This window comes from Euleptes europaea, chromosome 19 (assembly GCF_029931775.1).
Source record: "Euleptes europaea isolate rEulEur1 chromosome 19, rEulEur1.hap1, whole genome shotgun sequence".
Classification (NCBI taxonomy): domain Eukaryota; kingdom Metazoa; phylum Chordata; class Lepidosauria; order Squamata; family Sphaerodactylidae; genus Euleptes; species Euleptes europaea.
In genome coordinates this window covers 2,322,058-2,335,033 of record NC_079330.1, presented here as the reverse complement: position 1 = coordinate 2,335,033, position 12,976 = coordinate 2,322,058, and the positions used below count along the sequence as shown (strand labels likewise).

At 49.9% G+C, this 12,976-nt stretch overlaps 1 protein-coding gene across 1 annotated transcript; it reads right to left on the bottom strand.

Annotated features, from left to right (window-relative positions):
- Positions 1-5,951: 5,951 nt before the first annotated feature.
- Positions 5,952-8,696, bottom strand: LOC130491699 (F-box only protein 44-like). The gene is made up of 4 exons (XM_056865485.1): positions 8,435-8,696; positions 7,314-7,431; positions 7,063-7,158; positions 5,952-6,285 (listed from the first exon to the last, which is right to left on the bottom strand). Exons 1-4 carry the CDS (start codon positions 8,691-8,693, stop codon positions 5,952-5,954), a joined length of 807 nt encoding a protein of 268 aa, XP_056721463.1. The 5' UTR covers positions 8,694-8,696.
- Between the last annotated feature and the right edge of the window lie 4,280 nt (positions 8,697-12,976).

The window sequence follows — 12,976 nt, the reverse complement described above, 5'->3', positions numbered from 1 at the left end:
CCTCTGCAAGGGAGCTGGCAAGAAAGAGAGAGTCGGTGGCTGGGGCAGAGAGAAGCCGCCAAACAATTCGATGTGTGGGAGGCAAGATTTACTTCCTGGCCACGCTTCAAGTTGGAGACTGGCAACTGGAGTCCCCTGGGCCAAATGCCTAGAATCATAGAGCTGGAAGGGACCACCAGGGTCATCTAGTCCAACCCCCTGCACAATGCAGGAAATTCACAACTACCTCCCCCCCACACCCCCAGTGACCCCTACTCCATGCCCAGAAGATGGCCAAGATGCCCTCCCTCTCATGATCTGCCCAAGGTCACAGAATCAACCTTGCTGACAGATGGCCATCTAGCCTCTGCTTCAAAACCTCCAGGGAAGGAGCGCTCACCACCTCCCGAGGAAGCCTGTTCCACTGAGGAACCGCTCTAACCCTCAGGAAGTTCTTCCTAATGTCTAGAGGGAAACTCTTTTGGTTTAATGTCAACCCGTCGGTTCTGGTCCGACCTTCTGGGGCAACAGAAAACAGCTCAGCATAATCCTCTGTAGGACAGCCCTTCAAGTCCTTGAAGATGGTTATCATGTCCCCTCTCAGGGTTCTCCTCTTCAGGCTAAACATCTTCCTGCTTGCTCCCTGCCCGGTTGCCAACCCAGCAGTGAAAGAAGGGTGTGTGGGGCGTGGCACCTGCAGTAACGGGACGTGCCCTTTTGGGAGGGGTGTTGTCTTGGCCAGCCGCTCCCTCTTCTCAAACTGGAACTCTGCCCAAAGCTATTGCTGGCTGGGCTTTTACACAGTGCAATCTAAATTGCAGAGAATATATGGGAAGGTGGAATTTTAGCTGGAGGAGGAGGAGGAGGGAGGGAGGATACGCAGGTTCTGGGTGCCCGGCAGTGATCTTGGCAGGGCCCACGAGGGTTTCTTTGCCTGCCACACCTTTACCCTAATGCAGAGCTCCCCCCCCCCGCTTCTTCTCCCGTGGTCTAAACAGACCTGGAAAAGGAGGGCTGAGAGAGGTCCCACCCGAGAGAGCAGCTGCCAGCCAGAGACTAAGATACAGGGTAGCTGGACCAGGACTAGACAGGTTTGCCAACTCTGGGTTGGGTAATTCCTGGGGGTTTGGGGATGGAGCTGGGGGAGGGTGTGGTTTGGGGAGGGGAGGGACCTTAGCCGGGTATAACGTCGTAGAATCCACCCTCCCAAGCAGCCATTTTCTCCAGGGAAAGGGATCTCGGTAGTGTGGAAATGAGCTGTAATTCCAGATCTCCGGACCCCGCCTGGAGATTGGCAAGCCTAGGACCAGCCCTGTCTCGAGAGAAGGCCATCCACATGCTCAGACATAACCTCCTTGCCTCTGTCCCATCGATGCTGTGCCTGACCGATTATCATAAAGGTGAGCTTACCATTTAAAAAAAGAAGTAGAAAACTGCAAAACTGGGGAAGGAAGGGAGGCTTAATGCACACCTGGGTGGGTTTTTCCCCCCAGCCAACTTACCCTGCAGATGCCTCAGACTCTGGGCTCAGGTCAGCAGCAAAACTGGGTCCAGGTGCGGGGAGAATTGGGGCAGCATCTGTGGTGGTCCCTCTCGGGTGACTCCGATGTCCCAGCCCTGTCGGCGGAGGTGGGGGGAGGATGCTGAGGGCCTCCTGCCTCTCCTGCCTCCGCCTCTGGAGCTGGTCTGGTCTTGTCTGTCGCAGGCAAGTAACTGAAGATGTTGGCTCTGGAGGGCAAGAACGTCAGCCTGCAGGAAGGAGGAAGAGCTGCCCTTGGAGAAGGAGACGGAGAGAGCGTGCCAGCCCTGGGGATGACGCAGCAAAGACCGGAATGAATTTCCACCAAGCCCTGCGAGCCCGTTTTCTTTCTCTTCCCCTGCTTTTTCATTCTGCAGACTTTGCAGAGTTCTGTAGAACTCAAAAGCTCACTGGCTGTTCTGTGACTTTTTATCCTACTAAAAAGGTTTTGCTCACAACTGGAATTCCCCCCCCCCCGAACCGTCTTTGGTAAAAGTTGTGAGGGAGCCCTAAAGGCCATCTAGACCAACCCCGCTTTTGCATGGTTGAGCCCTCCCCTTGTTGGCCTTCCTAAGATCGAACTGCACAAGCTGGGCTCAAGCAACGTGTGGCTGAATTGCAGGTTTGTGCCAATGAGGATTATCTCCACGTTTGTTCTTTCTCTTTTATTTTAAAATCTATGTGGCAAGGAAGTGCAGTGTTGGGGAAAACCTCACCTGTCACATATCTGCCTTTTTTGATAAAGTAAAGGAAGCACTGAGGCCTAGCCTAGGAAATTGAAATGGCATCTGGACCAGTGGCAAAGAAAAGTAATGGCGGCCACCGTCGATAAAATCCCTGAGGCAGAAGACTAGCTCAGGTGTGCTTTGACCCCCAAGCCCCTGACTTGAATCTCCAGGTATGCGAGGGAATAACTTGGAATTGAAATTGAAAAGAGTTTAATATTGTCCAAGGCCAGCATAAAAACATACCAGATATACAAACATAACATAATACATATAAAAGAGTATCAAGTGCAAGCCCCTATAATTTCTTACCATCTCTCACTCATAAAAGCCGTTAAGCGCATAATTTTAAAAATATTATATAATTGGAGTTAGCATAAATATAATCTAAAATTGCTCAACCATTAAGTTCGACCCATGCACGCCTGATCCTCATAGCTTGCCACCCAAATTTGGCCACTTTAAAAGTTATCTCCATATCCTTGTCTGAGAGCATGTTAGAAAGGCTAAAAGCTCTGGATCGCCCTGGGAGGCCCGATAATACAGAAAAAACGGCTTCTCGTATCTTGTTATAGATTTTGCATTCGAACACGACACGCTCAAGGGTCGCAGTACTCCCATCAGAGCAGGGGCATAATCGTCCTGCATATGGTATCTTTTTGTCTCTCCCTTCCAAGACGGCTGAAGGGAGTGCGTCACAACGCATCAGGGTGAAGGCCCTCCTGTAGTCTGGACTATCTAAGTGGGAAAGTTCTCTTACAAAGGAATGTTAAAGGGAGATTGGAAAGAGAAACTGCTGAATTACAGTTGATATTCAAACTAAAGTCAATGCATTTACCTGGGCTGAATAAAGACCTTGCATTCATGGCCCATTACCAATGCTGATTTCTCCACACCCATCTCTCCCCTGGACATCACAGACTCTTCTGCATACCACACCTCATCCCATCACGCCTGCTATTCACATTTACATACCATTAATATTTACATACGAATGCTTGTCTGAATTCACTCTCCTCTACTTAAAGACAGATGGATTCACATTCTAGCTGTATCTGAAGAAGTGAGCTGTGGCTCACGAAAGCTCATACCCTACCAGAAAATATTTTTGTTAGTCTTTAAGGTGCTACTGGACTCTTGCCCTTTTTGACTAAGTGGGAAAGGTAAGACATTGGGACCACGTTGGTAAGAGTGCTGCAATTGTAGCACATGTTTTTGATTCTACTTCGGTCATGCTGTCTTTCCACGTCCAGAACTCTTTGCCTGATCAGGGCTCCTGCCTGTGGATAGTCCATTGATAGGAGCAGATGTTGTGAGAGACCATAGTAGCCTAGTTTATTCATCAGATTTCTCAACCAGGGGGGAAACAAAAGTGTCAAACAAAATTAGATTAACAAGTCCTTTGGGACGTGAGGCTATTTTGAGCCAACAGGAGATGGTTACAATCCATATCCTTGCTTCAAACGTTACTTCCCCTGCCTCCATTCGAATTGCAGCATTGGAGACACTGGAAGGGACTTGTAGTACAGCTCTCAGGAATTTGGATTGGATCTTCTCCAGCCTGGAGTAATTCGCTGTGTTAATAAGCGGCCCCCCCATATAACATTTGGGAGGAAATAAGTTGTGGTTCCTTTGTGAAGGAAAAGCTGTCTGCACATGCTCTGGAACCCCATCTGTATTCTCTTTACTAGCCAAACAGATCCAAAGGGAAGGAAGCCTGAAAATCAGTAAAACTATCTAGGCTGTTGACTAAAAAAGCAGAGGAATTTAAAACAAAGCATTTTGACTTCTGAATTCATGAGCGGAAACTTGATTTCAGTTATTCATTTGACCAACTGGTACTTTTGATGCAGAGATCCATCTGCAAGTCGCTACGATCATGCCCTTCCTGCAGGCAGGAAGTCAAGGTGGGGCTCGCCTGGAGAGATTGTGGCAGGAGTGGGATTCGATCCAGGGACTGCTCGATTCCTAGCTCAGTCTCTTACCCACAAAGTGGCACCATCCCCTCCCCCTCCTCTGGATATGGCTGCTTATTCTTTCATCTTCAGGATTCCTATGCTTTTCATGACTACCCTCCTGGCATCCACCATATTCTTTTTCAAGATTGGGGGGCCAAGACCCCGTGGCCGGTCCATTACCACCCACCGCACCCTCCCCCATGATCTGAACACTGTGGGACAAAGAGGAAGCCGTAGCCCTGACGCACTTTAGCGACGTCCTCTGATACGGTTTTCTTCTTTTGTGCAATTCCTGGGGGTGTCTCCCACTCCCCCAAACATGTAGATGAACCGAGGCTGCAATTTCAGATATTCTCCACTTCCCTGAACTAATTTTGCTTGCAGTCGAGGAGCCACAAGCGTCATTAATACCTCAATTTGTAACTGAAAGATGGATATTTTTTTAAATTTATTTGCATTATTTATAGTCCGTCTTTCTCACTGAGACCGAAGGTGGATGACACAGTGTAATCAATTCAAGGTGTCGGCAGTCACATGCAGAGCCCTTCGTGGCCTTGGACCTCCCAATCTGCAGGACTGCTGATCTACTACAACAAAGCAGGGCCTTTTCCAGGTGCCACCCTGCAAATGGGCAAGATCGACAACTGCCTGTTACACGTGGCATTCTCCGTTGTGGCCCCCACCTTGCGGAATGGCTTGCCCGAGGACATCAGGAAAGCTCCTGCACTTCTGGCATTCCACAAACTATGCAGAACTGAATTATTCAGGAGGGTACTTTTACAAAGATAATAGGGTGATATTGTAACAGAATGGTTTAGAAAGGTGCTTTAATAAAAGGAAAGGGACTGTGGACTATACTACTGGGTGTAGTACGTACTATCTGTTGCTGTATGCCATTTCTGCAACACTTAACATTTCATATCAAGACTTACACTTTTGTTTGGGGTTTCTGCTTGGTTTCAAACGAACCTATTTTTATTACTGTACAATTATGATATACTTCTTTACAGTGCCATCAACCGGATGGGATTTCCAATAAGACAGAGAACCTCTTTACAGGTAGAAAGGAAGAAGAGGAGGAGGAAAGTTGGAACCAACATCCAAACAATGAAATCATAGTAAAAATTAGTACATAAATTAAATCAGGAAGAGAAAAAAAAAGCCAGAACTCATTCCAAATGCCTCACCCACAGAGACATAATGTAATAAAAGGGCTTTCAAAACACCGGTGCTTTCTGCCCCTGAATAAAGACCTCTTCCCTGTAGAGAATCCCTCCTTCTAATAACAAACCAGATGGTCAAACACCTATCTGTAGGGAAGCCAGACAGAACCACCCACAGACAAGGCTGAGGTTTCTGCATGCTGGGGGGGGGGGCAGATATGCAGAAATACTTGTACTTTGTCAGATGTTTAAAAAGAAGCAGCGACACACACCCCAGTAAGGACTCAGCAGAAAACGGGTATACGGGAAAATCAGGATCTCCACAGCCCTTGATGCTAAAAATATTCTGGAGAAGATTCCTTGCAGGTCCCCAACACGTTTCTTTGTTTACTGATACCCTGCTTTTCTCCCCTCTCCAATAGGCTCCCAACATGGCTTAAAAACTGTCTTCCTCTCCTCCAATTTATCCTCCCCACAACCACCCTGTGAGGTTGGTTAGGCTGAGAGAGAGCGACTGGCCACGGCCACGCAGCGAAGACTCAAACCAGGGTCTCCCAGAGCCTCAGCCGGACACTCTAACCGCTTCGCCTCTTAATGTCCCAAAGGGTCAGAAGACAGAGCAGGGCTTCCTCTGCGGATCACAATGCAGATCGGGCAAACGGGTTCCGGGCGCTTCGCTTCGCCACAGGGCTTCCGGACCGACGGTGACACTGCTGTTGGTGACCCGCATGTAGGTCCAGCCTTCGTTGCCGTGGATAAAGCGGATGTGGCGGACGCCGGCTGGGTAGTCGTGGAAAGTGTATGAAACCTCACACCATTTATCCTCGTCTCTCCCCTGATTTCTGAAGAACTCTTCGGGGCGACATTCTTGCAGGATGCTGAAGTCTTTGGATAATAGTGTCACACACAATTCGTAGCGGTAATTTGGGCTAAAATAATACCTATGAAGGGGAAAGACAGCAGAAACGTGAGTCAGAGACATCATGCGTCAACACTCCAGTGCTGATGGATCTGTGCCCTTGGGACAGATCGGTGACTCATCGTTAGTAGAAAGGAGTCCTGGTCCCAGGTGGCTTTCTAGTATCAGGCGGGTGTTTCCAACTGGTGCTTCCAGTATCAAACCTGAACTGGTCGCCATTCTTATTGCCAAGGGGAGGCGCACCCAGCCCTCCCCACAGAGATGCAAGGCGACACCTCATAGGTATATTCCAGATTCTCCTGTTAGAGACAGATGTGGAATCCCCTCCTGATAAAAGGAAACACTTTTATCAGGTAGAACACTTCTTTCAGGTAGATGTGGAATCCCCTCCCGTATCCTGGCAATCCAAAAACCTCATGTATTTTGCAAGCAGCATAAATTATGTAAAATTCAATGTCTGCAAAATTGTCCTTTTATTGTCCAGTTTATTCTGGCTTTGATGGTTGTGGAGAAAGGCAAATTGTTACGGGGGGGAGACACTGTTTCCCCAGTGTTCAGCCACTGGTAAATCTTATTCACGGCCATAAAGACTAAATATTTGCCTTTTCCCCCTCCAAAATGAAGGCGGACTTTGCCACATCTTCTACACTCCTGCGGACTTGAGGCATACAAAGCTCTGATTAGAGAGATTAATTTGGCTTCTGCCAGCTGGGAGGGTACCACCCTATTCTTCATCACCAAAAATGATGCCAAGCTACCATCCCTCCCCAACCCATGTAATGCTGGCTCTGGCACTCACCAATCCTTCACCACGATATCCGGCTTGGTCTCGTCCATCAGCTCATCCCAGTAGCCTTCATCCTTTAAGGTGATGAGCTGATGCTTGAAGGTACACCTGTGGCAAAAATGAAAGCTGTTCAGTGGGGCCAGCAATGACCCGTTTTCTGGATCCCACTACCTGGGCCAAATGCAGCTCCCTGAAAAGGACTATCCCCGTCCCCGCCCCCTCCAAATCCAAAAACAGATATTAGTTGCAATGAAGGTCCTTACAAATGATATGCGACAAAGCATTTCCGAATGTGGGGGAAGTGCATATCGGCTTCCGGTGCTTTCTCAATCTTCCACACTTTCTTTTTCTTCGACTTGAATTCCCAGAACTTCAAGCCCTCTGCAGAGAAGACAGAAAAGGGGGAGTGAAGGGGGAGACTTTCAGTGGGATCTGCAGCAGCCAAAGGTGGGTTAATCTCAGCCAGGGAAGAGAACTGCTTTGGGCCTTCGAGCAGGCCTTAGCCTGAGATGGATAGCAAAGTCCCTCAAAAGGGAAGCAAAGAGTACAGCTTGTCATAGTGGTTACAGCATAGCCAGTAGAAGTCTGAGGACTCTTAAAATTTTGCTTCCAACCCCATTTTTAAAAATGTTTCTCATTCAAAAAATGAGAAATTAAAGATCTAGCCCCAGTAGAGAAATCCAGAAGTGTAAGCTATCAGTCAAGTTTTGAAAGAATTATTTGGAAATCAGTAATGCATGTTTTTAACTGAGCATATTTCTGCCTCTCTTGTCTGCGTTATATTTTTAAACGTGAAGCTGGTTTACCTTCATTCCCCTGCCCAAGAAAATCTGGGAACGGCAGTTCTGTGCAGAAGGCTAACAGACATTTCCTAGTGCCGAAGTACAATTCCCAGGATTCTCTGCAGGTAGCCAAGACAGATGAACGGGCATAAATGTTTCATCTTTATAGATCTTTAAGTTAATTGCACTGAAATAATTACAGACTCTAGTTAAACGTCTCAACTTTTGGAAATTTCTTTCATTTTCCTACTATTTGCAATTCCTATTTTTAACTATCAGTCCTTGACATGGAACAGCGAAACTACACATTCAGAAGTGTGCTGGGCATATTCATTTTTCCCCCGTTATTATTTTTTAAGTTTCTGCACAAATGAAACGTGCTTCAGAGAAAAGAGTTCTATCCTAGCCTCCCCTTCCTGTAGAGAATTCAAACATCCAATCTCCCCCCATACACACCCTTGAAGTGGTACAGTCCAAGTAGGACTGTACCATGTGCCACTTCTGAATGTGTAGCTCAGCTTTAAGCTATCCAACACTTCTAGGGTTTTGCAAATTGGCCTTAAATGTGAGCACAGGTTCTCTTTCTATCCCCGGGTACAAACTTTCGCCGCACGGGTTCTTGATTAAGTTCCTCTTCAAGCTGCAGAGAAAGTAGAGGGTCTTCCATTCTGAGATGCTTCTGTCGAACATCGCGAGGCAGTAGCCCTCTCTCTGGCACTTGCGTTTCCACAAGGCGGGCAGATCCACCACATCGCACCACTGCGAGCAAACCAGCCGGCAGTTGCAGACGAGATCCCTTCCGGGGACCCGAGACAGCACGTCCTCCAGAATGTCTGGGGGCAGGTCGCCGATGGTCACCATCTTTCTCAGCCAACTGCAAGGAAGAACCAGCAGATCAGCTGAAGGTAGGGAAGGGCCATGAAATAGAGAGGGCCCATGACCCCCCCCCCAGGTGCAGCTCGTGCCAACCGAAGATGTGAAGGCCCGGAGGAAACCCCAGAAAAAATCAGAAAACAAACAGGTTCCCCCCGTTATTTTTCCCCAAGGTCTTTTTTTGTTTGTAGAAAACCAAGGCATTTATAACTTTTAAATTCCATAAATGTGTCAACCATTGCAATTTTATATGCTAAGTTATAAATGATGCATTTTTATGTTGTCAAAGCGGTAAATTAGTTAAGGTTTGACAGGGCAGTATGTATTGCATATATTTCAGTTGCAGCTAGAAGGCAGGGAGGCCCTCTGCACATGGCCAGAGACTGCGGTTGCAAATAGGGTTGCCAGGTCCCTCCTTGCCACCAGCTGGGTTTTTTTTGGGGGGGGAGCCTGAGGAGGGCGGGGTTTGGGGAGGGACTCCAACGCCATAGAGTCCAATGCCCAAAGCGGCCTTTTTCTCCAATGGAACTGATCTCTATCGGCTGGAGATCAGTGGTAACAGCAGGAAATCTCCTGCTACTAACTGGAGGTTGGCACCCCTAGTTGCAAAGCAGCTCCAGGGCGGAGCTGAGATGCCCAGGAAGGGCCTGGCCGGCTCTCCCCGGGCAGCCACTCCCAAATGAACACCCCCCCCCCAATGAATACCCCCCCCCAATGAACACCCCCACCCCTGCATACCCCTGCAAGGCGCTACCTGGTGAGGCAGCGGGCCGGCAACACCGACGGCTGCCCGGGTCTTGGGATCGGCTGGGCACTGCCAAGCGGCCTGATGCCCAGCGCCAGCCGGCCAACGGCCGCCCCTCGCCTCGCCTCGCCTCCTCCGGGGCGGACCCGCCGAGGTCTGCCCGCCCGCTCGCCCGCCTGCCTCCCTGGGAGGCGGGGCGGAGGAGGGGAATCCCGGCCGGGGGATTTGCATGCCGTGACGCGGGGGGCGGGGTCGGGGTCGCCTGGAAAGGGTTGGGCTTCCCCGCTCAGAAGCAGCAGCAACCGGTTCGGAGCAAGGGCGGCCGTGGAAGCCGGGGAGGTTTGGCCACCTTGGACGGGCCGCTGTCTGTGTGCCCATTTTCCCTATCCGATTTCTCCAAACTCTGTAGGGGGGAAAGGGCCAGAGTCCAGGAGCACCTTAAAGACTAACAAGAATATTTTCTGGCAGGGTGTGAGCTTTCGTGAGCCACGGCTCACTTCTTCAGATACAGCTAGAAGGTGAATCCATCTGTCTTCAATTCACAGTGGGTAGCCGTGTTAGTCTGCCTGCAGTAGTAGAAAAGGGCAAGAGTCCAGGAGCACCTTAAAGACTAACAAGAATATTTTCTGGCAGGGTATGAGCTTTCGTGAGCCACGGCTCACTTCTTCAGATACAGCTAGAAGGTGAATCCATCTGTCTTCAATTCACAGTGGGTAGCCGTGTTAGTCTGCCTGCAGTAGTAGAAAAGGGCAAGAGTCCAGGAGCACCTTAAAGACTAACAAGAATATTTTCTGGCAGGGTATGAGCTTTCGTGAGCCACGGCTCACTTCTTCAGATACAGCTAGAAGGTGAATCCATCTGTCTTCAATTCACAGTGGGTAGCCGTGTTAGTCTGTCTGCAGTAGTAGAAAAGGGCAAGAGTCCAGGAGCACCTTCAAGACTAACAAAAATATTTTCTGGCAGGGTGTGAGCTTTCGTGAGCCACAGCTCACTTCTTCAGATACAGCTACAATGCGAGTCCATCTGTCTTTAAGTAGAGGAGAGTGAATTCAGACAAGCATTCGTATGTAAATGTTAACGGTATGTACATGTGAATAGCAGGCGTGATGGGATGAGGTGTGGTATGCAGAAGAGTCTGTGATGTCCAGGAGGGGAGAGATGGGTGTGGAGAAATCAGCATTGGTAATGAGCCATGAATGCAAGGTCTCTGCAAAGATGTGTGTGGAGAAATTCAAATCAGCATTGTGATTTCTCCACACCCATCTCTCCCCTGGACATCACAGACTCTTCTGCATACCGCACCTAATCCCATCATGCCTGCTATTCACCTTTACATACTGTTAACATTTACATACGAATGCTTGTCTGAATTCACTCTCCTCTACTTAAAGACAGATGGACTCACATTCTAGCTGTATCTGAAGAAGTGAGCTGTAGCTCACGAAAGCTCATACCCTGCCAGAAAATATTTTTGTTAGTCTTTAAGGTGCTACTGGACTCTTGCCCTTTTGTACTACTGCAGACAGACTAACACGGCTACCCACTGTGAATTATCTGCAGGGGGGCTTATTGTGTTGAGAATCTGGATGGGGACCACGTGCCTCTAGAGAGGGGCCCATCCAAGGCAAAACCTCCCAGGCATCAATGGCCGAAGACTAGTCCGTGTTCCGAACCGGCTCTCCGGGGTCTCCGGCAGAGGTCTTTCACATCACCTACTTGCCTGGTCTCTTTAAGTGGAGATGCTGGGGATTGAACCTGGGACCTCCTGCATGCCAAGCAGAGGCTCTGCCACTGAGCCAAGGCCCCTCCCCTTTGTGACGAGCTGCGCTCCAGAACCTGTTTTTCGGGGTTGGGCCTTAGATGTAAAAACTGGGGCGATGCAGGTTCAGCTCAAGCCACGAAACCCCCTGGGTGACCGCGGGACGAACCTCGTAGTTTGTCATGGGGGGGGGGGGTTGAGACAAATCCCCAGGGATCAGGCTGTGCAGGCGTACTACTTATGAGTAAGATCACGACGGGCGTCGATGTAGGAGTAAATCAGACCCAACCCTTGGAGACCCGGGTTACCTTTTAAAGAGGAGGGGGGGGTGCTCGCCCAACGCGTCATCGCATGCAAATCAGCGTGGGCAGGGATGCCCCTCCTTCGCCCCGCCTCCCAGGGAGGGGACCCCGGCCTCTTCTTGCCGCATCATCGTACGAGCTTCGCCTGGCTGGCTGCTGCAGCTGGATGCTGAGCGGGGCGGAGACTGCGCTTCCCCCTCTGGCCGCCAGGAGTCTCGGAGCGGCCCTGGTAAGCCCCGGGAGGGACTGGGACTGGGGCGGATGGGCGGAGGGAGGAGGGTCCGGGGCTGTGTTCGAGATGTGCCACTGGCAGAGATGGAGTCCCCGGACCCTTGATGGGCAACCGGGACCATCAGGGTTAACCCCCTTGTCCGGGGGGGGGGGGAAGACGGGGGGGGGCTAAAATGACATCGCGGCGGCCGTGACTGCAAACCCCTTCCAAACAGCATACGTTGAATAATTGCCTTGCCTACTGCATGTACAGTTCTTTAGAGCACGCACAGCAGCCCTGTAAGGTAGGCTAATGTCTGTATCCCTTGTATTGCTGTGGCTTGAAGTCAAATGATTTTAATGAGCCAGGGAGGGGCCGTGGTTCAGTGGTAGAGCATCTGCTTGGCATGCAGAAGGTCCCAGGTTCAATCCCCGGCATCTCCAGTGAAAGGGACTGGGCAAGTAGGGGATGTGAAAGTCCCCTGCCTGAGACCCTGGAGAGCCATAGGGAGGGGCTGTGGCTCAGTGGCAGAGCCTCTGCCTGGCATGCAGAATGCCCCAGGTTCAATCCCCAGCATCTCTGGTTAAAGGGACTAGGCAAATAGGTGATGTGAGAGACCCCCGCCTGAGACCCTGGAGAGCCGCTGCCAGTCAGAGTAGACAGTACTGACTTCGATGGACCAAGGGTCTGATTCATTATAAGGCAGCTTCATGTGTTCATATGTTCGATGCCAGCTTGAAATACAGTGACAACCTCACCTGAGGCAAAAAACAAATGTTTGGCAAGCCTCTGGAAAGAAATAAGGCCCCCGAACTGTAGGGGACCTGGGCTGTCAGTGGTCAAGGGCTTGCCAATGATCCCAGTGCCTTTGCGCTCATTGGTTGGAACTACAGAAGGTGGGGCAAAATTGCTGTTTACTTACAGTTAAATTAAAAGCAGAGGGAATTATCCAATTTTCTTATTTTTTTCTAAGTGAAAATGGAAATTTTAAGGAAGAAGCATCAAAGACCTCAATGGGCTGAAACTCCCCCTGTGACCTCTGGCATCTAGACAGCTACTGATGGCTGCCCATTTATTTATCGTTTCTCTGTCCCAGCTCTCCCTGGTGCACCCAGCACTGCATACTCCAACTAAAGCTACAGCTCCCCCCAGATTCCAGTCTCTACAGACTTCAGATTTGTGGAGTGGGGCATATGGGATTACGCGGCAGGAGCTGCTCTCCGTTTGTCCTTCTGCAGCAGCCTGCAAAGGAAG

Excerpts from the sequence above, each read along its gene's own strand:
- LOC130491699 (XM_056865485.1), bottom strand. The coding sequence starts at position 8,693 with ATGGTGACCATCGGCGACCTGCCCCCAGACATTCTGGAGGACGTGCTG. Across the intron at positions 7,432-8,434 it reads CAAGAACCCGTGCGGCGAAA|AGGGCTTGAAGTTCTGGGAA; the intron begins GTTTGTACCCGG and ends TCTTCTCTGCAG. Across the intron at positions 6,286-7,062 it reads GATATCGTGGTGAAGGATTG|GTATTATTTTAGCCCAAATT; the intron begins GTGAGTGCCAGA and ends TCCCCTTCATAG.